This window comes from Equus przewalskii, chromosome 2, assembly GCF_037783145.1.
Source record: "Equus przewalskii isolate Varuska chromosome 2, EquPr2, whole genome shotgun sequence".
Classification (NCBI taxonomy): domain Eukaryota; kingdom Metazoa; phylum Chordata; class Mammalia; order Perissodactyla; family Equidae; genus Equus; species Equus przewalskii.
Window position 1 is genome coordinate 106,734,656 of NC_091832.1, and position 13,954 is coordinate 106,748,609.

The 13,954-nt window shown below is 37.5% G+C and overlaps 1 protein-coding gene across 1 annotated transcript in view; it reads left to right on the forward strand.

Moving 5' to 3' along the window:
* Positions 1-246: 246 nt before the first annotated feature.
* TNIP3 (TNFAIP3 interacting protein 3) overlaps positions 247-13,954 on the forward strand; it is a 100,214-nt gene continuing 86,506 nt past the window's right edge. Inside the window, exons 1-2 of the mRNA XM_008512780.2 lie at positions 247-345; positions 13,434-13,519. Of these exons, the coding sequence (XP_008511002.2) occupies positions 343-345; positions 13,434-13,519 (89 nt within the window). The 5' untranslated portion in view covers positions 247-342. The remainder of the gene's footprint in view (positions 346-13,433; positions 13,520-13,954) is intronic.

Sequence of the window (13,954 nt, forward strand, 5' to 3'; positions counted from 1 at the left end):
TAGTACCCCCGATTGCCTGAAGAGGTATATTGTTTTCTTATGTTTCCATTACAGCATAGAGACTAAGAGGGAATCCTCTGTGGTATTTTCACATAGGTCGTGAATCTCTTATCTGTAGGTTGTATTTGTATCCGAGAGGTGAATATTAATAGCCAGCAGAGTGACTTTCTTAAAAAAGGGGTTTCCCTGTGCATGGGTGGATTAACCTTTCAAAATACATGTTTCTACTTAAACCACTTAGTTACTGTTTGATTCAAAGAGTCATAAAGACAGCCTCTCCACATCTCTCCTAGACCTTGTAGTACGCTTGCCTAGATCTGAGAGGGACTTTCAGTCTAGAACATGGTGAGTAACACAGCGCTCTGCCTTTACTTTCATTTCGCTTCCTTAACGGAGTTTGCTGTAACTTAATTTCTTTTTAAAATGCCTAACGTTTTCCTATTAAAATGGCCTATGGGATTGATTATGAGTTTGGTAGTATTGGCAATTGAGATATGGTTTCATGTATTCCAGGTAGGAAATGAGACAGAACTTACAAAGTGTAATAATGTGCGATGTTCTCCTTTAAAATTTCTATAGGTTGTACCGGTTAGCCCCTTCGTCCGCGTCAGATAAAATAATCTTTTGAAATGACGCAGTTAACTATATGAATGTTATTCTATTTACTTTATTATTTCTAACAATTCTGTAAATAATCACTAAATTGAATATGAATCACTAAATCTCGTAGGAGTGGTTTTACTCTGCTTGCTCTCTTAGGCTATTATTAATTTGCTTAAGCAATGAGCACGGCTGGGGTCCAGGCGGATGTGTCGCTGCTACAGGTGTCCTGCATGGTGCTACATATTCACATTGATGGGAAGCATAAAAAGGTCTAAAAGAATGTATCTGTAAATATAAAGTCACTGGACTGTCTTATTTAAATAGTCAAATTTGCAAAAGGAGATTGGGAAATCAACTTCCCCGGGGATCATTTAAGTATAAGCGATCCGAGTGACATCCAAGGAAGATTCATTTTAAAAGCCAGCAGCGGACGAACGGGGACTAGACACCCCTGAGCAGAGTTACAATGTTTCACTGATCTAGCAACGTTAAGTCTCTGGCTTAGCCACAAAATTTCCTGCTGTGAAATGCTAAGGGACTTCATTCTTCTTGGGAATCTCAGGCAATGCCCTGTTGCAGAAACTCCGAAAGCCCCCTTTTAAATGGCATGGCATCCACGGACCTGCCCCGTGGTGTAAGGCTTCACAGGCCCTTAAAGCTATGGGGGACAAGCAGGTATTTGTAGAATGGGTCAATGTTAACAGATTGTTTTCAGATATCCTCTCCTCAGTTTTTGGAGGCTATTTTTTTTTTTTTTTTAATGAGAATTGTAATATACTTTTAAAGTCCAGAAAATAAGGGAAAAGCTGTCCTCTCGTTTTCTCCTTCCCTTTTCACTCTGGCTCTTTCTGTCTCTCTCCCTCTCTCTGTCTCTCTCTCAGCTTGCTTCTGCTCTCTCTCTCTCCACTAAGTTTACACTTTAGTTAGTAAATCATTGGTTTCCAGTACAACTTTTCCATGGAAATTTGCAGCCGCTATACTGTTTCCCAGTTTTCATGAGATAAATGAGGAAGAAATAATCATTTTTAAACATGGGAAACTGAGTATTAAACTCAGTTCCTCCTGTTAAAGGAACCTGAAACACATCGGTGACAAAATGGCCTGTGGAACAGTGTAGAAGAGACAGGCAAGCATCCCATAGGCCTAATCAATCAAGGTCTGATTCCTTGACCATCCTCCTCCACTGGGGTTAGGCGTCTTTATCCAGAGGGGCGCGGGGAGGGGCGGGAGGGAAGATGCTTACTAAGTTCTTCATCAGCTGAATACTTCCTGCTGAGGATAAAACCTTAGACTTCGTTTTAGTTGTTAACTTTTAAAATTTGCTCTTTAATGCTCTACTCTTTAGCACGTTATCAATATCTAAACTTTGCTTCCTCATTAAGATGAGATACTGACAAACTCTCAGAGGAAAACCTGTTAGTCACAGTCGTTCTCCCATCTGTTTGGGGTTGTGATAATTTGGATCTTTCAAGCATTGTTTTCATGAGGGTGAAGGATTTCAAATAAAAGAAATGTACTTTATAAACATATGTCCTCAAGTCTTCAAGAAAGAAGCAAGGATAAAATCTTTCTACTGAAATCGCACAGAACATGAGTGAAAAATTAATTTTATTTGAAAATACTGCCAAGATTTAAAATCCCCATGGTTTTAAAATAAAAACAACATATGGGTGAAAATTATTCTTGTGGCTGCAAAGCACAGTTCTAACAAACAGATCCCTTGATTGAAGAATGTAAAAAAGCTTGGATAACAGAGAAATAGTTCACGATGGGGCAGGCAGCACACAGTTAATAGATTATTATGGTAGGTAATCAGAGTTAATTATTCTCTTCTTTCGCTAAGCTGACATGTATAAATTCTGCAAGAAGAAATGAATTAAGCAGTGCAATTCATAGAATACTTTGAAGGTAAATTAGCCCTTTCACAGTTTTAAGTTACATCTTAAATTACAAATATGGTGAAATGTTTTCCTTTGATGTAAATAAATGTTGATAAAAGAAGAAGTTATGTCCAGATGACGATAAGACAGATTGTATACTGACAAGGCACATCAGTGTACATAGATTGCCACGTCCATTTTTTTCTTCAGTTTTAGAGAATACGTTATCATTTCACAAACTCTTTATCAGGAGAAGCTGTTCAAAAGTCTTCTGGGAAGATAGCTTACATTTTTTTGAATTACAAAAGGCAAAATAACAGTAGATTAAAAAAAAAGAAAAAAATTGTTCAGCCTAAACAACAGGAAAATGTGCTTACCTTTGAATTTTTCTTGTAGAGAGAAACATAAATTATTGGAACTGTATCAAAGCAAATCAAATTTGATTTATAATTGAAAAAAATGACTAGGAAGACTCTCAACTTTAAAGTGTTTAAGGCAGACAAATTTAATCCTGCCTAAATACACATTGAAAAATAAGATGAGGGGCTGGCCTGGTCGTGTAGTGGTTAAGTTCCCAAGCTTCACTTCAGCGGCCCAGGATTCACAGGTTCGGATCCCCAGGTTAAACCTACACACAGCTCATCAAGCCATGCTGTGGTGTCATCCCACATACAAAATAGAGAAAGATTGGCACAGATGTTAGCTCAGGGCCAATCTTCCTCACACACATAAACAAAAGATGAATTTCCAATTTGAGAATTGTCTGTTGCTTGTTTAAAAACAAGAAAAAGTATCAAAAAATGTAACCATAAACATTAAGGTTAAGATAAGACTAAGGCAGAGACTATAGAATTAGTCTGACAGGATCTTGAATTTAACATGTGAAAAACAAAGGATGAATTCTGTATCTGAAATTCCAGTGTCCAGGGGTCAAGTCTTATCTCAACTTTTCATTACCCACAGAAAGCGTTTACTGAAATCCCAGGGCTGAGCTCAGTAATTATTAATACTCATTATAATTAAACAGTCTTTCATTTATTTTCATTTGAGTCCTGTTAAGATGGCATAGTTCTTTATGTATATGTTTGTTAATCTGGGGATAATCCCCTGGATGTTAAAGTTCCAAGGTAATTTCCACGCCATGTAGTCATAGGTATTTTGATTTATCACAATTGCCTGATTTTAATAATAATAATATATTATTATTATTTTGAAAGTATAGTCTCTGACATGGCTTCTATTGCTAAAAATTTGGTCAGAATACACTCACCTGAAGCATATTCCAATAAGATAAATGATACACCTTTAATCTCACGTTTTCACACTTATCAGCAAAACAATCAACGTTCATAAATAATAACACACATTATAACACTCATGTCCCATAAAAATCACTTTTTCTGCAGGCTTTCCAGTAAGTCGTCAATGTTAAACAAGACTTAAATTGCACCATATTTAATGTGGAATATAAACAAGCACACGGACAAAGAAAACAGTTCAGTGGTTACCACAGGAAGGGGCTGGGGGGTAGGCACAGGGAGCGAAGGGGAGCACTTACGTGGTGACAGTCAAGAAATAATGTACAACTGAAATCTCACATTGACGTACACTATTAAGAACTCAATTAAAAAAATAATTGATATAAGAAATAATAAAAATTTAAAGAATAAATTCCACCATATTAATTTAGAGCTTACTATTCACTAGGTAACTCCAGGCAAATCTCGTAGTGCCGGTGAATTGTAAGTGCTTTCAAATGCAACCTCTTATTTAATCTCTGTATTATTCCCTTTGACGAAAGGACATATCACTGCACAGGTGAGAAACTCAGAGAGTTTAAATAATTTGCCTAAAGTCACATAGCTTGTTGAGTCTAAGAGAGTGATGGAGACCCACATCTTTGACTCTTAATTCAATCATCTTTCCCGTACTGATGCTAAGAAAGGCAAATTTGTAATTTGGGAGACGTTAGTGAAATTCTTCAGTAGAAATCCACAGTACCAGAATATCTCCCAAAATAGAGCTGGATAAAGACCCAGAGTAATCACATGCTTGTCTTGTTGCAGAATGAGGGACCATTCTATGGACAACAATACATTCTTTGCAGGGTAAGAGTTGGCCATTGATCATATTTCAGTGAGCCTCTAAGACGCAGGCATCGAGAGCAATACTGCCATATTCACAGCACCTAAGTGTGGAAAGGGCTCTTAGCCGTTATAAAGTCAATCTCTTCCCATTTCAGAGATGGCAATAATCACCTTATCTAGGGAAAGACAAGTTTAATGACAGCCCCGGTGACAGAATCTTGGTCTCCTGCCTCCTGGTTCAGGAACTTTTCCCATTTTAGTCCCCAAATGTCAGTTTTTCATATAGAAGCAGTGCCGGTGCCCTGATGTGATTGAGCAAATCAGGAATCTGTGGTGTTAAGAATTTTACTTTATTGCTATAAAACAAAAAGACTTCTTAGAAGGAAATAGATGATAAAAGTCCCCTGATTTGACACCTTTCTCAGAAACATGAAATGGAAAAAAAAAAAAGAGCAGTTTTCTTGGGTATTTCTTTCTTTTGGTTTAGCCAAACGATATGTAGCCAAAATCTCTTTCTTATTCTCAATTTCCCTCAAGCCATTACTGTAAATGAGGGTGGTGTGTAATTTTCCTCTCCTCCGATTTCTTCCACACTGCAATCAAAGGGCCTTAAGCACCTGTTAGATACAGGAATCTTATTTGCTAGAGGAAATAAATGAACAAAAACTTAGAATATAGGCTTAAATGTTTTGAATGATATTATTGTATTCTTAAAAGCCTTGAACATTTGCCTAATTTTGCATATAAATGATCTGAAACATTTTAATGGTATCTTAGCTCTGTGCTAACAAATTTAGGTTGGCTTTATAGTCACCTGATATGCTTTATATTTCCTGTTTCTAGGCTACATGGGTTCCTTTTTCTTTTTAAATTCTTTTGGAGATGCTACGACTATGATAGGGAGCTCTAGGGGTAAAGCTTCTGGAACATACGAACTGGCATAAAGAGTGTCAGACTGAACTAAGGTGTTACTGGGAAACTATATTCAAGATTTTGTATTAAAAATGTTACAGTTCCATGTTCAAGTAAGTGCTGGCGTAATTAATATTCTTCCATTCATGCATTGAATGTTTGTGGAGCATTGGGTGTATTACAGGCAGGCACTAGGTTCTGGAGATTCAGCTGTGAACAAAACGGATGTAAAATCACAGAATTTACAGTCTAGGGGAGAAGAATGGCCTTAAGCAAATAATCACTCACGCACCAAAATAGTGAAATTACAATTATGATAAACGCTACAAAGGGGACATGAATACGGTTGTAAGAGTGTATATTAAAAAGATGGTATAATATGGGAAGCCAGGGGAGATTTACTTTGAGGGGAACAACATGCTAAGGAGAAGGAACAGCTGCTTCAAAGACTAGCAGAAGGAAGATGGCACCTTCAAAGAACTGACAAAAAGGCTGATGTGTGATAAGAGAAGAGGCTGGAAGGTGCTTCTGGATCAGTGGGGGAGAGGGCAGCATTTTTGGTCATAATAATGATTGCTGGCCGGTCACATTAAGCATCTTGCCATATGGGAAGAGTTCTCACAAAACAAAGAAACAGTGCTTCCCACATCCAAATGTGACCCGTTTGAGATGTGCAGAGTCCTTCAGCTATGATAAGGACTTTGGTCACTGTAATGGAAAACTACGAAGGTGTTTTTATTGTGGGGATGGAGAGAGTGGAGATGACCGTATAAAATAACGTATTTCAAAAAGAACTCTATGCCTGCAATGTGGAGAGCAGATAAAAGGGAGCCAAGAATGGGAAGGGGCACACCAGTTAGGACCCTTCTCTAGTGGTCCCGGGATAAGTGAATGGTATGGTCGATGGTTTCTAAGAATTGGAGAGAACCTATAAAATGCTTGAAGTTATTTCTTCCCAGCCAGCAGAATAGAACATTAAGCATAAAGAAAGGCTGTTTGACCCTTCAGCTCCCCAGCTCATTTTCCAGTTTTGTACAAGTCATTTCATTCTGTTTTAAGGAGAGCCAAACTTGGAGGACAATAGCACCCTTGTCACCCTGCTGCTTTAAGCATTAACCCAATAGTAATCCTGGTCACTGTCCCGAATGCTGACAGTCAATATTTGGCAGTGATAGTCATAAATTTTAGAATTCAAGGGGTATTAGAGAGAATCCAACCAGGCCTTGATTCTTCAGAAGAGGATTGAAACCTAGAGAAAATAATATGCTCAAGATCACACATTTAGTTAATTTAGGAATCAGGACCAAAAATAAATAAATAAATAAATAAAACAAAAACAAAAAAACTCCTGGTTTCTAATCTATGGGGGTTCTTTTCCTTCGCATTTCTTTCTTACTAGTAATAGCAAAGATCTCAAAACTGTTGTGCATTATTATCTGCATATTGGTAAAAATAAGCTCATGCTATGGAAGTCACAAAAGGCTATGAAAAATAGACTCTTGGTAATTGCTGAAAGTAAACAGAAATTTTTTTTTGTTAAGAACATTGTGTTTTGTTTGTTCACTTTGCTTTTTTGAAAAATTGAATTCTAAAGCTGTTAGGTGGGACATTCATTCCTTATGTGTCCCAATAATGCCACCAATTATGTCAGCCGCCTACCCTGCAGGCATTTTCCCACTCTTGCCTGAAACCACTGCTCTTTTTCCCACCTCCACTTAGCAACTCAGCATGGACGAACCATGCCGTCCCTTCTCTCTGTAAAACAGACAGACCAGCAATCAAGGCACGCTCAATGCTGGCAGCTGAGGGCAGTCACTTATTTCTGTCTCCAAAAGCTGAGTGGGACATTTGCTGAGAGCCAGTCTTCTTTGTTCCCCCAAGCTATTTATGATTATCTTACATTTTCTGCAATTACATAATTTAAATAAAACTTATATAAGCTAATGGAACTTGAGCACAAAAAAGATAGAAACCGTTGTTTCCACGTAAGCTAATTTTGAGTAATTCAGAAATATCCGATAAAGGTGAGTTGACAAATTTAAATTGGGTGAGGAGAATATCAAAGATTGGAAAAATATCGTAAAGATCTCAAAGCATTCTGTTTTCAGACGGCTTTGTAAATATCTTAAAATTTTCATTCCTTTGTAAAGAAACTAAAACTGGAATTCACAGAGGATTCGTTATGGGCCGGAATGTCCACATCAAACAGCATCAGCAGATCGCCACTTGGAAAAGGGGGCTTGGCAACTGATGTGCGCTTACGTATCTTAAGTTATAACAAATTACTATGCTGTTAATGTGTGATTCTTCTTGACTCCCAGGTTTAACAGTTTTTGGATTAACTGACTATAGGTCTCCTATGTGATTGATAAAGTTTTTTATGCATTAGATACCAAATATCATTTCTAAAAAAATCAATACAAGTGCTCTTATATATGTAAGTGTTACGTATGTTTTTAAAGCATATTATCTTATAAAATCTTTATTATTTACTATGTATATGAATATAAGGATAATAATTTTCATGATGGTTAGTACTTACCTAGTATACTTCATCCTCAATATGTTGGACCTGGTTAACATTTGATTTTGAATTTTGTAAAGGTGGATACTGGAATGAAACAGAGTTTGTAGGTAAGGATTATGAGTTGTAAATTGTATGCCCCAGACAGAAGAGCATTTTTTGTAGATAAAAATCAGCTTAAGGTTCTTTCTGGCTTAAGTAAAGCTGTCGTGGCTTTGATTGCACATATATTTTGATGCATTCCAATGCTATAACATAGACTTGACCAACATAACAAACTTATACAATGGTAGAAGAATTCTTTGGTAATTTTTAGCATGACATTCTCAAGGTCTGTAAAACCTATTTTTACAGAGTTTGACTGTGACTGGTAATACTCACACCCTAGCCCTTGAACCTGACTTTAGAAATTCAAGCGTATTCAGAGCTGTCACCACAAACGGCAAAAAGTTCATAAAACTTGGTTTACTTCCAAAAGTAAGTTTATCCTCTAAAGTTGGGTTATTTTGGAACTGTGGATTGTGTAAACTTCTGCTTAAACAATCAAACAGCTTATGATCTTCACTGATGTACTGAAATCCATCCAAGAAGTCAGGACATCTTTTGGTTAAGTTAAACAGAAAGCAACAGCTGCTTCTCGAGCAGTAAGAAACTCCTTAAAAAGAAGAGGAAGTGGAGGAGGAGAGGAAGAGGAAGAAGAAAGTAACCAAATGATGGAAAGAAAGAAATGCTGTCAGCCAGTTAGGTACCCTTACTTCTGTGGTCTTTAATTGTAAATCTTTTGGTTCCCAGAAATTACATGTGGTTTACACTAGCCTTCCCCCTGGAAAAGAAAATTATAAAACACTTGAGGTAAAATTTTAAGCTGTCTTAATTTCAAATTTCCTCGATATAAAAAAAAGGCAAAAATAAAACAATATAAATAATCTAAAAGTATCTGAGGAACTGCTGTCAGCCATAGTTAAGTCTTATTATCCTCAAACTCTTCATTGTCAATACTGTTTATTTTTCATTTAACATCATTTTTCTTTTTGTTTTTCTTTTTTTTTTTGGGTGAGGAAGATTGGCCCTGAGTTAACATCTGTTGCCAATCTCCCTCTTTGTTTTTTCCTACTGAAAGCCCCCCAGTACATAGTTGTATATCCTAGTTGTAGGTTCTTCTAGTTCTTCTATGTGGGATGCCGCCTTAGCATGCCAGGTCTGCGCCGAAGATCCAAACTGGCAAACCCTGGGCCACTGAAGTGGAGTGCGGAAACTTAACCACTCGGCCATGGGGCCAGCCCCTAACATCATTTCCCTTATACACTTAGGTATCATTCCTTCATTCTTCTGCTCTTCAAACATTACGTCCTCACTGTTATATTAGGTCCTCACTATGAGCTAGGTACCATGCCAGGTCCTGGGGATATGAAAATAAAAAACACATCTTATTTTCTCAACAAGATGATGAGTTCTTTGAAGGCAAACACCTATTTCTCTACTTGGAATCTTAGAACCATAGAATTTTGAGTCAAAGTGGCTTAGAAGTAATCAGCTATATTAACTCCCCATACACCATGCCATCCCAATATGAGCTCCCTCATTCACCATGAGTCAAGATGGTGAACTGACCACAATTATTTATCTCCTCCCTCCTAAATCTCCATTAAATGACAACCATTAACAATTACAGCGTACTAATTGCGCTCCAGACACTAGTGTATGAATTTTACATATATCAACATATTTAAGCCTCATTACAGTCCTAATAAGACACATACTATTACTATCCTCATCTTACTAAAGAGGAAACAGAGGTACAGAAAGGTTATAACCTCCCCTAAGAGTCACTAAAGGAGCAAAGACTGTACTGTGGCAGTCTTCTTTCCAAGCCTGCTCTTTTTTTTTTTTTTTTTTTTGAGAAAGATTAGCCCTGAGCTAACATCTGCCAATCCTCCTCTTTTTGCTGAGGAAAACTGGCCATGAGCTAACATCTGTGCCCATCTTCCCCTACTTTATATGTGGGACAACTGCCACAGCCTGACTTGCCAAGCGTTGCCATGTCCGCACCCGGGATTCGAACCAGTGAACCCCGGGCCGCCGAAGCAGAACGTGTGAAGTTAACTGCCGCACCACCAGGTGGACCCCCCCACCAAGCCTGCTCTTAATTGCTATGCTATCCCGCTTCTGCAGATCTAAAGAAATGTTGTTTTAAAAGTTTACCAATAAGGAAAGGAAGTCAGCTCTATTATTTTTCACCCTACGATGTTTTTTAAACCACTGGTATTCCTTAGCTTTACTTTCTTCACCTTATTTACAAAATTTTAACCTGATAATTTAGGTAACTTCCAAAAATTTTCAAAAGAATGTGCCGTAGATTCCAGAAGTAATTTCAGAAGAGAGATCTCAGTGTTTGGTAGTAGCTTTGTTGGTATAGACTGGTTGTGTTATGGTCCCTCCTCTCATCAACGATCATAGCATGCGAAGGTTCTGTGTCCCGTGGACTACATACATGAACATATCTGGGCAAAATAACGGCTTTCTAGATGACCCTGCGGGGTAAAGTGTAAACCTCACACACATGAGAGAAAAGAACAATCTGCTGACTTTTACCTAAAAGCTAACAGAAATAGGAGTATAGGAGGCAGACACCACAATCAAGCAGAAAAAACTTGAGTAGTTATATTTTAAGTACTTCAGGATGAAAGATCTGAGAAATTCACCTTGAGTGGGCAAAGGTTAAGAGGGGTCACGTACTCCATCTTTCCTTTGTCTTTCCACTATTTGGTATTCAGATACAATTTGCTTTAATGAAAGTCAACCGTGTTCTTATGTCTCACTTGGTTGTCCCGTTTAGGATCTGATTCAAATGTTTAAAATGTTGTGCAAAGCAAAAATGTTGAATTACACATTTTACAAGAAATTAATCAACCACCATCAAAGGGAACTATAGCGAGCTGCTAGAATTGGGAGTTCTGACCAGTGTCTCCTGGTTTGTTGTAGTGGAAACTTTGCTCTTGCCTGTTTTTATGTCTTCACACCAGCCAATAAAGATCCATACCCCTCCTTCCAGAGTGATTTTGTGCTTTTGTTCAGTGAAAAACTTTTGGAGACAGAACTTCAGTAGAACTGCTTATCTTATGGTTTAATGTCAACTTGACTTGTCATTAGTGGTGATAAAGTTCGGAAAGGCACATAAATGCTTACTAAGTCTTATGAGACTTCTGAAGTTGTCTATTTTTTCTAAGATTTAAAAAAAAAAGAAACAGTAGTATTGAGAAACAAAGGCCCTGTGTCTTCAAGGTTGGCTTAATTTTATTTATTTGCTTCCACTTGAAAGGGAAGCATTTTAATTGCTGAGTATCTTTCCTGATTGTTTACTTTGTTACTGTTCTGTTGGAAAAACATCTCCATTGGTGGAAGTGGATAAACTATTAGAAATTATAATTATGCCTGGGATATCGACTTTTCTGGTTATCACTAGTTGACATTTTGACTTCCTAGATAGAATAGTAAGAAGTGTAAAATTCCAGCCTATAAAAAGGCTATTTAGAAAGGAAATACAATGTCTAGTAAACTAAGACCTTTGAGGCAATACCTCTCTTGTCTGTTCCCAGTGCCTCAGAGGCATTTCTGTGAATCTTATACTATAAAACTTAAGTCTGGAAATTTCCCTCCCCACATGCTGTTTTGGGGGTTTACCACCAGAGTTCAAATAATACAGTGTCATTGCCTAAGAAATGTATTTTCATGAGATTTCATTTATAATGTAAAAATTTTGTATATTACTTTAAAAAATATTTTTGTATTAACGTTAGATCTTGCCTTATTTCAAACTTGAAATTTCATCTGTATAATGTTCAATTATGGAACAACATTAGAAAATTACTGACTAGCAGTCAGATAACTTGATGTCTCGTCCTAGATCAACCATTAATTAGTCAAATTATTTGTGCTGTCTGAGCTTCTGTTCCCTCTCTTGTAAAATGACAGTGTCATAATCCTTTGAGTGTTCTCGAGGGTGTCAATTCTATGATTCTCTGATACTCCACGACTCCGTGTGTCATTTCAGATTTGCGGGGGAAAATGCTAAGCATTTTTTAAAAAGTAATTTTTTAAACCATCGGAGACATTTTTTTTAAACTTTACTACAAATTTATTTCATAGTAATTAATTAAAATTTTTAAAAACTCATCTTCCAGAAATTATAGTATGGGCACTTACTCCGAGTCACTCATTGTCAGGTGGTACCTCGATTGCCTGCCTCTTTGGTGCATTTGCAGAACTGTGTCACTTTTCCGGGGTGCCACATAAAAGAACTGGGCACTTGTGCAGTTTTGCGTAGTTGAAAGATGGCTGTGCAGGTTGGTGGTCCACTTCCTACCACAGTCCTGGAAGGCATTTGCTTTCATCTAGTCCCCGGCTACCATGGTGGTACAGATGACTTTTAAACAGCTGTCATAAGCTGCAAACAAAACAAAATTAAAAAGCCACCCTCCCACGCTGTGTGCAGACGTCTTGCCAATAGCTGAAACAAATCCTTCTTGGAGCATTTTAACAAACAAACTTTTCTTTTGGTTGTTGTTACCATTAAATCATGAAACTCAGACAAAGCTGGCCTCATGTTTCCCACAGACCTGAACTGCCCACATTTTCTAATGGGATCACAGCAATTAGGGGTTTCCAGATGGATTTGAAATGTGTTAAGTGCCTTCAGGAATTGGCTTTTAAAACAGACACATGTCTTCAAATGCTTCAATCTCAACATTCTACTATAAGCCCCACGAGGTGCTATGAGGTCTGTGTAATGTTTGACCACAATTTGGTGCCTAAGTTGCAATTAATATGAAATAGAGAAAAAAAAAAGGGAAACGAAAAAAATTCTGTGTCTTAAACACAGTTTTTAAAATTTTCCTCCTTCTCTTTTAATGGTCACATTACCAGTTCCCTTGTTGTCCTGAAAATCATGGAAATAATCACTAACTCCTATTGGAGAAAAAGCAGAATGGATGGCATTCTGGGAAGAAAGCTGTCATGTCGTTGGGTCGTTAAGGACTCCTGGAAAAGTCATTCATGGACTGCCGCTAATTGAAGTACAAACATGTCATTCTGACAACGTGAGCAGTTTCTGACTGGAATGTTGGAATGTCCAGCTTTCTTTGGCTTGCTCCTGGACAATTTCTCCCTGTCACGAGGCTCTTCCTTTACTGAAAGATGGAGTCTGTGTGTTTACACCCAGTGTTGTACCTTTGACTGAAACTAGGCAGAAGGCACATTTGTGGTCTGTCTTCTCCTAACTGGCAGTGTTGAAAACAAGACAGCAGAACAAAAACATGGCTTTTGATGAAAAATGCGTTTAACAGGTGGTTTTCTCCTCCGGCGACTGACGTGGTTATCTTCCCTTGAGACACGTCCACACCTCATGTCCTTTATATTTTTTTCTTTTAGATTCCATGTGGACAACTCATAAACAAAAACGAGAAATATGAAGAGAAACTGGTAATGTTCACCAATCAGTCAGAAGATTCTGAAAGGTAATAATGACGTTTATTTAAAGAACGTACACCTCTAATACTAATACTCTAATGATAGCGCTTCTGCTTGATGAGTCTATTAAGACTAGACGAGAACCTCTCTAGATAGAACCAAGTAGAGTGAATAAGAAAAGATGGTGGATAACAGCGTGGACCGTTTGAATACATTTTCTTTCATCGCTATCCAAGGGGCAAGAATCATGATAGGTTATTGAGGTTGATTTTTAAAGTATTTGGTAAATATCCTTTGACAAGTTTGGCCCTTAAGATAATTTTTCTTGAATAGCACAAATATTCTCCGAGGAAACAACTCTATTTCATTAATAAAGTGAAGAAGTAATTATATATCTTCTCTCCTGTGTTATTAAATCCTTAGTTCAGGGATTGGAGGAGCAGTTTCCTAGGTTCTTTATCCAAAATCCCTCCCTCAGCCAC